The sequence below is a fragment of the Callospermophilus lateralis genome, chromosome 5 (genome assembly GCF_048772815.1).
Source record: "Callospermophilus lateralis isolate mCalLat2 chromosome 5, mCalLat2.hap1, whole genome shotgun sequence".
Lineage (NCBI taxonomy): Eukaryota > Metazoa > Chordata > Mammalia > Rodentia > Sciuridae > Callospermophilus > Callospermophilus lateralis.
The window spans coordinates 39795849-39808372 of record NC_135309.1 but is presented as its reverse complement, the minus strand read 5'-3'; the positions used below and the strand labels follow the sequence as shown (position 1 = coordinate 39808372).

The 12524-nt window shown below is 40.2% G+C and overlaps 1 protein-coding gene across 2 annotated transcripts in view; it reads right to left on the bottom strand.

The window, feature by feature from the left end:
• Positions 1–12230, bottom strand: part of Mapk9 (mitogen-activated protein kinase 9) — a 50080-nt gene extending 37850 nt beyond the window's left edge. For both annotated transcript variants that reach the window (XM_076856533.2, XM_076856534.2), the window contains exons 1-2: positions 12020–12230; positions 1344–1514 (exon numbers count right to left, since the gene is read on the bottom strand). In XM_076856533.2, the coding sequence (XP_076712648.1) occupies positions 1344–1465 (122 nt within the window). In that variant the 5' untranslated portion in view covers positions 1466–1514; positions 12020–12230. The remainder of the gene's footprint in view (positions 1–1343; positions 1515–12019) is intronic.
• Between the last annotated feature and the right edge of the window lie 294 nt (positions 12231–12524).

The window sequence follows — 12524 nt, the reverse complement described above, 5'->3', positions numbered from 1 at the left end:
CTCCTGGCACAAAGAATTTAGGTATGGATTAAGCATCCCTAATGTGACAAGCTCCAAATGATGCTCAAACAATTTTAGATTTTAGAGTATTTCAGATTCAGATTTTTTTTTTTAAATTAGAGATGCTAAATTGGTTAAGTCTATACAAATATTCCAAAATCTGGGGAAAAAAATCTGAAATCAAAATACTTCTGCTCCCAAGAATTTCAGATAAAGGATACTCACCCCATACCAATAAAGCACGTTGTCAGTAAGAAGTCAAGATCACCACTATTTTATATATAAACTGGTCATTCCCTCCAAACCCCTCTCCCTCATTAGTTTCTCTTTCAATTTCTGGACTACAACCCTCTTAGCTCTAAGGGCCTTCAACCACCTAGGCATAAAAGAACAACTGATTTCCCTGATGACATACTCTCTAACAGAGGATCAGTTAAAAATTGGTAAGGAAGTTTCTCTAAGCTCTGCATCTCTACATGAAAAGATAAACTCCTCTACATCCAAAGAAATTCTTTTATCTTTAATACCCTTTGCCTACTAGCTATAAACATTACAGTTTCTTTTAGAGACAAAAATAATCTTGTTTTTATTGACCAGAAAGAGGGGGGAAAAAGTTTTGCCCAGAAAAATAAGGGATAAAATGTTTGGGAAGTGCTGATAACTATAGTCTAGAAAACATGTGAAAAACTTTACCTTTAGCTGGCCAGTGATGTCGCAGCAGCTGACTGTCTTACCATGCAAGAGACTAAGGTTCAGGGTCAGACTAACGGTTCTGACGTCCTGGGCTGGACACATAGTTGAAGAGAGACACCAAGGAAGAGACGGCCAGCCCAACCCCTCACACAGCATCCCTTCCTGGTTAATCCATGGTGTGATAATGACACTGACTGGCCTCATCCTGCCAATGAATGGCAAGGCACTGCAATGATGGCGCCTAGAAATGAATAGGAGTGATTGGGAATAAAAGGGGGAGGGGGGGAAAAGGTGGCCATGATGAAGAAATGAATAAAACTCCAAATTTCTGTTACTCTGTTATACCTATTACTCTGATATCATAATGACAAGGAAAATGAAAAACAAAACAAAACCAAAAGAAAAAAAGAAATAAACAAACGAAGCAAAAGAAAAATTGCTACCTATTAATGCAGCATTCTAAGAATTTGGGTTTGTTCCTACAACCTGACTACATAATAACTTATTGCAAGAGGTTGAGTCAATTTAGCTCATAAACCTATAACAGAGTATTTCTTTTATCATTTAGTGTTTCTAAATTCTGATGATTTATTTTTACTTTTAATTAGAGCAAAAACTCAATCCACACTATTAAAACAGATCAGACTTACCAAACAATTCCTTGGGCTCCAGAGCCAATTGGTTTCAACTGCTGATAACGTTTTAGGACAGTGAAAGTTGAGTCTGCCACTTGCACACTGTAAAACTGACTATCACATTTACTGTCACTCATGATGTAGTGTCATACAATATTCTGAAGAGCTGGTAGTGTTGTCAAATTCCTTAAAAGAGAAACAGAATGAATATGCATTCTTACTGAATTATACTTACACAGCTTACTTAATAGTATTTCAAATATACTGGGATATAAGACAATGTGGCTGTTAAGTTGATAAACTGAGTTGACCAAGTTTTAAACCTAAGTAAGACACAAAAATGCAGATATAAATGCATAGACATTTCAGTGGAACAAGATCATTATGAAAGGAATTTTGAGGCCCAATGATTCAAAATCTTAAGGGTTTGCTTTAAAAAATAACCACTTTTGAGAAGATTTATGTATTATCACCAGCAATGGTAAAACTACTGCACTACTAAATGCTTCTCATCAGTTTGCTTTTTGTGGGACAAGTTTATGCTTAGCAGTCTCAACCACAAATGAGGGCACTATTTCAAAATGATAGCTTCTAGAATTCCTAAAGAAAAGCAAATGGCCCAGTCTTCCACTACAGATCCAAGACAAAGTGATAAACCAGAAAGCAAGATTCATGTTAAATGACAGGTTGTTGGAGGCCTAGTAACATGGATAATCATGGATGAGCCTCTGTTTTATGATGCTGGCCTGCAACCCTATACCTACAAACTCTGCCTTACCCTTCAGTACAAAATATCAACACTACAAAGTTTATTCACATATGTATGAATATAAATTGGCAACTGCAGAAAGTAGTTTTTTTGTGCTTTAGGCAGTGATGAGATTTCTACTCTGTAGGAATCTAGCTGATTTTATACAGAAAACAAGCAAACATTTACTTGGTTTCCTAGTTCTTGTCTGATGACACTTACTAAAAAGTTAGTAAGTTATTTGTCTTTTTAATTAAAAAACCAACAATAAAATCATATAGATGGGGCTGGGGATGTGGCTCAAGCGGTAGTGTGCTCGCCTGGCACGCATAGGGCGCTGGGTTCGATCCTCAGCACCACATAAAAATAAAATAAAGATGTTGTGTCCATCGAAAACTAAAAAATAAATATTAAAAAAATTTTCTCTCTCTTTAAAAAAAAATCATATAGATAACCATCCCATACTGCTTAAAAACAGATTTTTTTCTATAGCTTCATCAAATCCCTGCCTTTTGTTCTATCATTTAACATTTAACATCAACTCAATCAGTTTTTTGAGGGATGATTTGTATTTCAATACAATGATATCTAGGATTGCCATGAAACATTGAAATAAATTGATTAATAACAACCTCAACAAAGATGTGAAGTGAAATCAATAGTTTTTCCAACTGACCATTGCCCCATGTTTTTCCTCATTATTCTTTTTTTAATACTTATTTTTTTTAGTTGGACACAATATCTTTATTCATTTATTTTTATGAGGATCAAACCCAGGGCCTCGCATGTGCTGGGTGAGCACTCTACCACTGAGTCACAACCCCAGCCCCAATTACTCTGACCAGCCATTCCTGCTAAGAGTCATTAGTACAGCTGGCTAGATGGGCCTCCAGGGGCCATTTGCACTAGATGTTAGACAAACATGAAGGCTCACATGGACCCTCCCCTGCCTCTAGCAGGATCATCATTCCAACTTACACTGGAGCAACCTAAAGCTTCATGATCTAGAACAACTGCCAAGGCCACAATTCTGTGTGGAGGGGACTCAGGAACAGTCCCAGGCCAAAAGGTCAACGTACCTCATGCTCCAAGAGGGTAAGCATAGGTCTATCTGCTCACCATGGCATCTCATACTCCAAACACAGGTAAGGGAGGGCCTGCCAATGGGACACTGAGTGTTCAACAAACCTTCACTGATCTGACCCACATTACAACATTTAATGATTCCCTATAATTCTGTTTCATATTACTGACATCTGAATGAATATTCTTTTCTACAGATTAACAAGAGGCTGAAAGAATTTAACTCAATATTTAGGGGGCGTCTTTGTACATAAAGTGGTAAGTATCACAGAAAATACACCATGAGTAGTTTTGAGCCAGTTTTGAAGTAGCATATAATTCACTATTGATGGGAGAAGTATGAGGATCAAGTCCGTTATCTATATTCTAACACAAGTTACTATGAGGTAATGGCCATAAGAAAGATGTAAACAAAGGCAAAAAGCAGAAGAGATCCTACATAATGGCAGGGCTGCTGAAGACAAGGAAGTTTCATGGAGGAGGCAGAATCCACCTTAGACTGTTTTGGTAGGGATAGACAGTAGAGGCACAGAACTCAAATTGTCTAAATATGGCAAATTGTTCAGCTTGGCTAGCAAGGTACAAGTGCAAAGGATTAAAGAGACTCAGCAAAAGGACAGATACCCACTGCAGCCTGCTCTGTTGGGGGCAGCCATTCCTTTGTCATATTGTAAATACACCAGTGATACTGGTTATTCACAAAACATTTACCCATGCAAATGAGATCCCATGCCATAACAATGCCTGTCCTCAGTGAACTTATAAAGCATGTGCTGTAAGTACACTCAGAAAGAGACCTAATACAAGAAGGGTCCTAAACCCAGAATGATAGGGAAGATTTTGGAGTGTGGGGAGAAGTAGCACCTACAGAGAGAGTGAGATAAGTCATTTGAGATATAGTTTGCTGTATAGTGGGGAAATGATGACAAAGAAAAAATGAGGTCAGATCAACAAAGGTCATATAAGCTTGGTCCTGAGGGGTGTGTCAAAGCACCAGACATGATCAACTTTGCTTTTCAGATAGGTTATATGGGAAGATGAGAAGGGGATGGATTAGAGTAGGTAGGACCAGAGAGAAAAACCAGATAAAAATGACAGGACAGCAGCACATAGGATGAGGAAAAAATATATGATTTTGAGAAAGTTTATGTTGCTGACCTGGAGATGAGAAAAAATGAGTGTAAGAAGAAGAAAAGCTGAAGGTAAAGAATAAAAGACATGCAGAGCTGGTGAGTTCAATTTTGGGAAAGTGTGAAATGCTAAGGCACAAGCAGCACAACTGTGGCACCGACCACTGATATACACTAGAATCCATCCTGTCCCTACTGAGCTGCTCAAGTAGAAACAACATCTGGCAGCTTTCCTGGAAGCCAGGAATGGCAAGATGAACAACTTTTGGCCTTTGAGGTGTGAACAGAAGTGATGTGTGCAACTTCCAGATCATGTTTTTTTGATGTTTGGCTTTTATTTTATTTTGTTTTATAGAAAGCTGCTCACTCTCCAATCTTTTCTGTCACAGACCTACAAGTGGAAGTTACACACAAGAGATGGAAGAGTTGTATTCCTGAATGACCTTGAGCACAGAGCCACCTTCCATTCTGGACCACCTGTTTATGTTGAGGCTGGGACAAATTAATCTCAACATTGTTGAACAACTTTTGAACTCTCTTCTACAGTTACTTGCTACTCATATTCTTACTAGTACTTATATTGTACTAGGTTAGTTTCTTTGAATTTGGGGAGAATATTCAATCATACTAGGATCTATAATTATTAATATGATTTCATCTCAAGATTTAAAATAATTCGAAAATTAAAGTGCCCTTCACTTTCAATAAGTGCCCTTATTAAGCAAAAAAAAAAGTCACGTAAGAGAGAAATTGTCAAAGCTCCTTTCTCTGTCACTTTTGGGCTTCATGAGAGCAAGAGAAAGAAACTCAAGACAACCTGAGAAAGGCACACAATTTAGCTATTAATGAATCTATACTGTTGAGATTGTACTTCAATAAACTGAAGTATCAACTGGGGCTCAGAAAAAGTTTTACAAGTTGGGAAGTACAAGAATTCTTCCTGCAACTACATTAATATCACACCTCACATCTATATTCACTGACCCACACCAGTGGGTCCTGGTTCTTCACCTGAGTTCCCATGCTGTGTTGCTATGGCCACTATCATCAGTCCAACACGGTCCTGCATCCATACTACTTCTGTATTTGGGAGCACCCACCAGCCTGGATTATAACAACTTTTGTAGATCTGCTTCTTCCCCTAGGCTGTGAGCTCCTCAATAGTAGGGAAGAAGGGGCTGGTAGTATAGTACAGCAGTAAGGTACTTGCCTATCAAGTACAAGACCCTGGATTCTATCCCCAGTACCACCCCCATCAAAAAAAAAAAAAAAAAAAAAAAAAAGAGCAGGAGGGAAAGGAGTAAACAAGGGTATAGAGATAAAAGTAAAAGAAGGCTTCATGGAGGAGGCAAGACCTGACCTGTTCAAAGTATCAACCAGGACATGAGAATGTGGATACTTTCAATACATGCTATTGAGAGCTATAAATTGATAAATACTTTGTTTTTTTTTTTTGAGGGAAAACAAGTATCATAACTACAATTCTATAATGTATCTAACAAATATGTGTAAGAGTATTCAAAGATATATGTGCACGATGTTTGTAGCATTTCTTGTGATAGGCAAAAAAACTATGAATACCTTAATGTACACAGAGGATTGAATTATTAAAATTACAGCATAAAGTGCTATTAAAGCCATTAAATAGAAGCAGGACTTAATATGTATTGATATGGAAAGATGTCTAAGATATAGAAAAGAAATAAAGCGAATTGAAGAGTATACATAGCAAATGCCAATCTATGTACATGTACACACATACACACCTACACACACAGACACATGATGTAAACAAGTACAGAAAAACTGTAAGAAATGAGAAAATTTCCCTTTCTGGTCTTTTTTATTTTTGGAATCATGCATATATTTCACATTTTAAAAACCTGATTAAAGAAGAAATTTTAAATGAAAATCTAAAAAATGATCCTTCTGATACCCAAGAGTTTAAGGCAGATGAAGCCAGAAAAGGGAGAGTGGGCCAGGCTCTAAGGGACACATTGATAAATGCTCTAACAACATATGAGGGTAAAACTACTCCTACTGTATAAATGAGGAAACTGGGGTTTGGAGACAGGAAGAGAGTAATTCCCAATACAATCCAGATTTGAACTGGTGTGTGTTTGACCATATATTCATTTTCTTCCCAATATAGTACTCTAATATTTCTGATTTTATTTACAAAGTAGTCATGTGTCCAAGGGCTAGTCAGGACTAGGCCAGAAAAATTACAATCCTTCTCATGTTATCATATTGCTTTCCCTACACCAAAACATTTTTTCTTTTACTGATAAAGATGACTCAGTGATCCACACTCAAACCTTTTAATCACACTACAGCTTCAGAACACTCAAGACATGCACCATATAAATGAACCGACTTGCTGCGGTTAACAGATTCTCATAATCATCCTCTTTGTTTCAATACTTCCTCCTGAATTTTTTATTATCAAACTGTTTTTTGGTGTCCTATTTTAATTCTTATGAAAAAATAGCTTTGTAAAATAAACTTCTTTCTTCTTAGTGCTAAGGATCAAACTCAGGGCTTCACATGTGCTAACCAAGTACTATACCACTGAACTACACTCCCAGCCCAAACTCACTTTGATAATCAATAAACTTATAGCTTTGCAGAGCCATCCTCTGAACATCAGTTCTTAAGTGACAATACATACTACAATGTAGAATAACAACTAGCATTTGGTTATCACTTCACTAAACTATTGGGTGCTTTCAGGCACCTGGGCCCATCCATTCTCCTCCTCTTCAGCCTCCACTCGCAGCTGTGGGGTAGGCCTTCTTATCACTCTCTGAATCCAGAAATATCAGAAGTACTATGTAAGCCTCCATTTGGGCTACTTTCAAACCACTGCACACAAGACATTTTAGAGAGATCTGTCCACCTGAGAACCTGTACACAAATACTCATGTACTATTTGTAACAGATTCAAAGTGAAATAATCCAAATGTCCTTCAACTGGTGAATGATTAAATGATTGTGTATCTGTATCACGGAATACTCCTCAGCACGGAAAAGAACCAAACTACTAACATAATTCAGGTGAACCTCAAAGACATTATACATAACCTCCATAACCTCTACATCTGAGGATTAAACCAACCATGGATTTAGAAAGGATTTCAGATGATTCATGGGTACTAAGATACAATTAGAAAGGGGGGGAAGTTCTGGTGTGCTATTGTTATATATAGCAGGGTGACTATAGATAACAATAAGGTGCTACACATTTCAAAAAGCTGAAAAGATTTTGAAATATTTACTATAAAGAATGATAAATGTTTGAAGTGATAGAATGTCTGACCTGATTTAAATATTATATGATGTATAAATGTATCAAAACATTACATGGTACCCTTACTAATATGCACAATTTTATGTTTAATATATCAGTTAAAAATAATTTTAAATTTAAAAAGAAGACATCTGGGGAAAATTGCATCTATACTGAGCATGTAAAGTACTGACATTTTCTTCTTGTCATTATTCCCTAAATTACACAACAACTATTCATACAGTATTGACATTGTATTAAGTAATATAAATCATTTAGAGTTGACTTAAAGTATATGAGAGAGTTTGCATAGGTTATATGCAAATACTATACCATTTTATAAGGGTCTTGAGCATCCATGGATTTTGGTATCCATAGGAGAGAACTAGAACCAATTTCCCAAGGGTACTAAGGACTTAGTTAAAAAAAAATTGCAAAGGGTCACATTCTATATAATTTCATATATATTCTTGAGATGATAAAATTATAGAGATATAGAAAATATTAGTGATTGTCAGGGTTTTAGATGTTGGGGGCAAGGTAGGAAATAAGGGGTAGCACAAAGAGATCTTTGCAATGATAAAATAGTTCTGTATCTTTATTGTGGCAGTGGTAGTAGTTCTACAAATCTCCATATGTGATAAAATAATAGCGAACTGTACATACACATCGTACTAATGCCAATTTCCTTGTTCCTTGATAACGTACTATTGTTATATAAATATACAATCACTGGAGAAGACTGGGTCACAGGTACGCGGGTCTTTGCAACTTCTTATGGGTCTACAATTATTGCACAATAAGGAATTTATAAAAGTGACAAGTGATCTTACACTTGTCCCTGAGCGCTGATTTCTTGAAAATATGCAGTAATCACAGCACTTCCTGTTTGAATTTCTTTAATAGTAACTTTTGAGAGTAAGATTCAAAACCTTAGTAGGAGATAGAAAGCACTCTGATCCACTTTGGGGCAAACTAACTAGGTTAAGCATACACACCTATTGCACACATGCAGGCCTATGCCCCAGCAACTTCATCTGCTTGAAATGACTCCCCTCCTGCTTCTGTTCTTCTCCTTCAAAATCTAGTTAGAGCATCTTTTTCTTCCTCAGCTTTCCTCTACAGCCTTTCCTTTCAAACTGTGCTGGGCCTGCCCCCATTTTTGCCATCACAACTTGTCTTTATTTAAAAATATTTTACTTTGTAAATCTACCTCCAGCTCTACTCTGAGCTTTTTAATGGTAGAAAATATGTCTGACTTACTTCTCAATCTCCTACTAATTACATACTGGGTGCCCAGTCAATGTTTATTAAGGTGAAACTAATTGGGAGAATAAATATGGTAGGGTAGTGTGGAGCAGTGGTTAGGATCTGGAGTCTGGAGTCAGACTCCCAGTGGGTCAGCCGCTTAGCTGGGTGACCTGGGGCAAATGACAGTAGTCATCTGCAAAACAGAGATAAACACAGAATCTCGGGGTGCTTCTACATGGGAAATTACAGGCCACCCAAGATGGTGTCATTGACAAGTGCACCCTGAATCTTACTGAACCAACTACTAATTTTCAGGAAATACAGAGAAAAACATTAAGTTACATTGCAGAGATGTAGTCAGTAAAACCCCAACTGTGGAAATGCTACAGAAAAACCCACGTACATCAACAAGTAAACTTCAAGGGAAACTAAAAAGAAAATAGAGGGGGAAATCTATATGTTTAAAAAAAAAAATGTAAGGACATATCAACTAATCACAGCATATGGATCTTACCTGGATCTGCCTTCAAATGATTAAACTATATAATTCATGATTCAATCAAAAATTTGAATACTAACTGGTTATTTGATTATATGAATGAATTACTGCATGTTCAAGTTCAAAAGGTCCTTATCTTTTAGAGACATATACTGAAAAATTCACGGATGAAGTTAGGTAATATTTAGGATTTGCTTGAAAATAATGAGTGGAATAAATATGTAAGTGAATAAGGTTTGAAATGAAACAAGATTAATGTTTTATCTTGTACATCATGAAAACAATTAGCTTAATATTAATCACTTTGTATAACATTTTACTTGGAAAATTTTATTTTAAATAGACAAATTCAAGTGTATTTTCAAACCTTTATTTAGGGGAGCAAATAAACACATTTTAATTTATCAACAAATTATTATAAAGTACTGCCCACCTCAGATTTAAATTCTCTGAGAAAAATCAAAGCTTTCCAGAGACTATGCCAAAAAAGGATTATTTCTAACCTCACAGGCTTCTTCTGGAAGAGGAAAAAAGGTTAAAAGGAGGAAAACATTTAAATAGACTGGACTTTATTTTTCCAGAACAAATTAAAAGCCAAACAAAAATATTCAGAGGAGCTAAGGACCCAGGAAAGAAGTTGAACTGGGGGAAGATCTGGGTTCAAATTCCACTTACCAGCCACTTGCTATGAAGCAGACTGCAAAATGCTGTGAGCCTCTACTTCCTCATCTGTAAAAATGAGTTTCACAGCCGCTACTCACAGGGTTCCAGTAACAATCAAATGAGTACCTAAGCTGGTACCTGGGCAAACAGGGCCTAGTTCCCCTGGCCTAAGGCTACTTTTCCAGATCTTCACAGCTCCTCCCTCCCACACAATCTTTCCTGAAGGTTGACAATCTTGCAACTAAGGTTGAATGAGGTCTGCATTTAGCTTGGATCACAGAATTTTATGAAAATTTTTAATTAGATATTCCAACATTTAAAACCCAGGAAAGTAAAATAAACAAATTTGGAGTTCTGACTTGTAAAAAACTGCTACAAGAAAATTGCTAGTTCTCCAGGATCCCCACTACTCCATGATCTTACACTTGTCCCTGAGGGCTGATTCTCAGCTCCACAGAGGACTAAAGTCCTTTCTTCATTTTGCCCTTTCACACTTCTGTGCCTCTCCCTGTCTAGAAAAATTCTGGTCACCATTAAAGGTCTACCAGCAACACCTGTCACCTCCTCCACATTTCCATGGCACAGAAACTTCTCTACAGCAGGCATAATACCCTGTCCTGGAAACAGTCTTCTCTCTGGATTCCTGGGCCCTCAGGGGGAAGGGACCCTGTTGCTATCTCCTTTGTGTCCCTAGGGCCTAGCAAAAACCATGACCTAGATAATGCAGAATTCAGTAGATGTCTCTCCAATGTGTAGAAAGAAACCAGAGCTGAACTCTTACAAAAATGTAAGATTTATATCACAGCTTGTTCTGACAGCTACCAAATAAAGGGGTCAAGGATATTAAAACATTTCACAAATGAGAACAAGTTTCCATCTGCTTACAAGTTTCAACATAGAAGTCACTAAATGTACAGATAAAGCAGAAACAACAGGCAGGCAGGGACATTCCTTACATCATTCATTGAACTGATAGTACTAAATACTTACTGTGTGTTTCCTAAGCACTGCATAAATCAGGCAACTACCTGTTTTCATAAAGCTACAGAAAATAAACAGCCAAATAAACAAAGAAGTGTCAAACCAGAGTTAAGTGCCAGAAACAAAATGAAATAAAGTAATGGAATAGAATGACTAAGGGAAGAAAGAGAGTGGTCAAGGCAGGCCTTACCAAAAATGAGATATCTGACCAGAGGAAGGAGCAGTAAAAGCCATCTGTGTAAAAATGCCAGTGATAACTACAAAACAAAGGAAACAGCAGGTGCAAAGGTCCTGAGGTAAATGGATTTGGCATGTTCAAGGCAGGTGAGATGGGTGAGCTAGAAGACCAGTGTTCTGGTGGTGTGTGTGGGGGGGGTGTGGGGAAGTGGTAGAGGAGGTGGGCAGGGCTCACTTTGGCTTTGCTGGAAACTGTGCAATGACAAGGCATTGAAGGTGTGCAGGAAGTGGGATTGGGGAAGGCCTCTGGGCTGACTGGGAGAGGGTTCCTACCACACTCACACCCCCAAGGGGCAATACTCCGCCCAGTTTTCTACAATTGTGCACCGACTCCTGCCCCAGACGCTTTCATACAGTCATACAGACGGACAACTGTGCCCCCAAAAGTAGACATTGCCCCCACTTTCCTGAGGGCAAAACCGAGGACAGCGAGTGTTAGTCCCTTGGCCAAGGTCGCAGGCACCAGACTCGGAGCTCCTAACATCCGGCATGGGTGCGCAGCTGTGTGCCCCACAACCCGCAGGGCTGGTGCCCACAGAAACCCCTCGGGCAGGTCTGCTGGGGTCAGGCCGGAAAGCGGACCCAAAGCCCCGGACTGCTGACAGCCGGACGGGAGGGGGCGACTGCAGCATCCCGGAGGACAGGGGCGGCGGCTGTGGCCGACAGCGCCCGGCAGACCCCTGCCCACCCCTGCCCGGCGGCCCCGCGCCCACCCCGCAGACCCGGGCCGCGCGGTTTTCCCGCCGCCCCTCCCCAGAAGGGCCCGGCCCAGGCAGCCCCCGCCAGGCCTAGACCGCCCGCCAGGCTCACCTCGCCTCCCCGCCGCCGCCAGGGAGAGAGGGCAAGCCGGCAGACTGTCGGCGCAGCGCACTAGCCGCTCCCGGCTCTGCTGCCCGGGGGCTCGGCCCGCCGCCCCGCCCCGCTCTGCTCCGCCCCGTCGCCGCCGCAGTGGCTGTGAGGGGCGCCGGGGCGCTTCGACCCTTCCGGTCCGGCTCCCTTCTCCTCCGCTGCTGCCGCCGCGGCCGCGGCGCTCTGCCTGACCGACCCGCGGGCCCACCAATCAGCACGCGGAGTGTCGGACAGGCGCGGCCAATCGTGCCAAGGGGGCGGGTCGCTGTCGGAGATATGGGAGGGGCCAGGAGCTGTGTAGCCCCCCCCGCCCCAGGCCTGGTCCCGGGTCCGGTGGGAGCGGCGCCCCCTAGGTGGCTCAGCCCAGCGGGCCGACTGGCTACTGCACTCGGGTCTGCGCTGTGAGCGCAGCGGGATGGAGACCTCTGCACGGCTTGGCCCGCCTGCCTAGCCCGCCCTCGAAAAG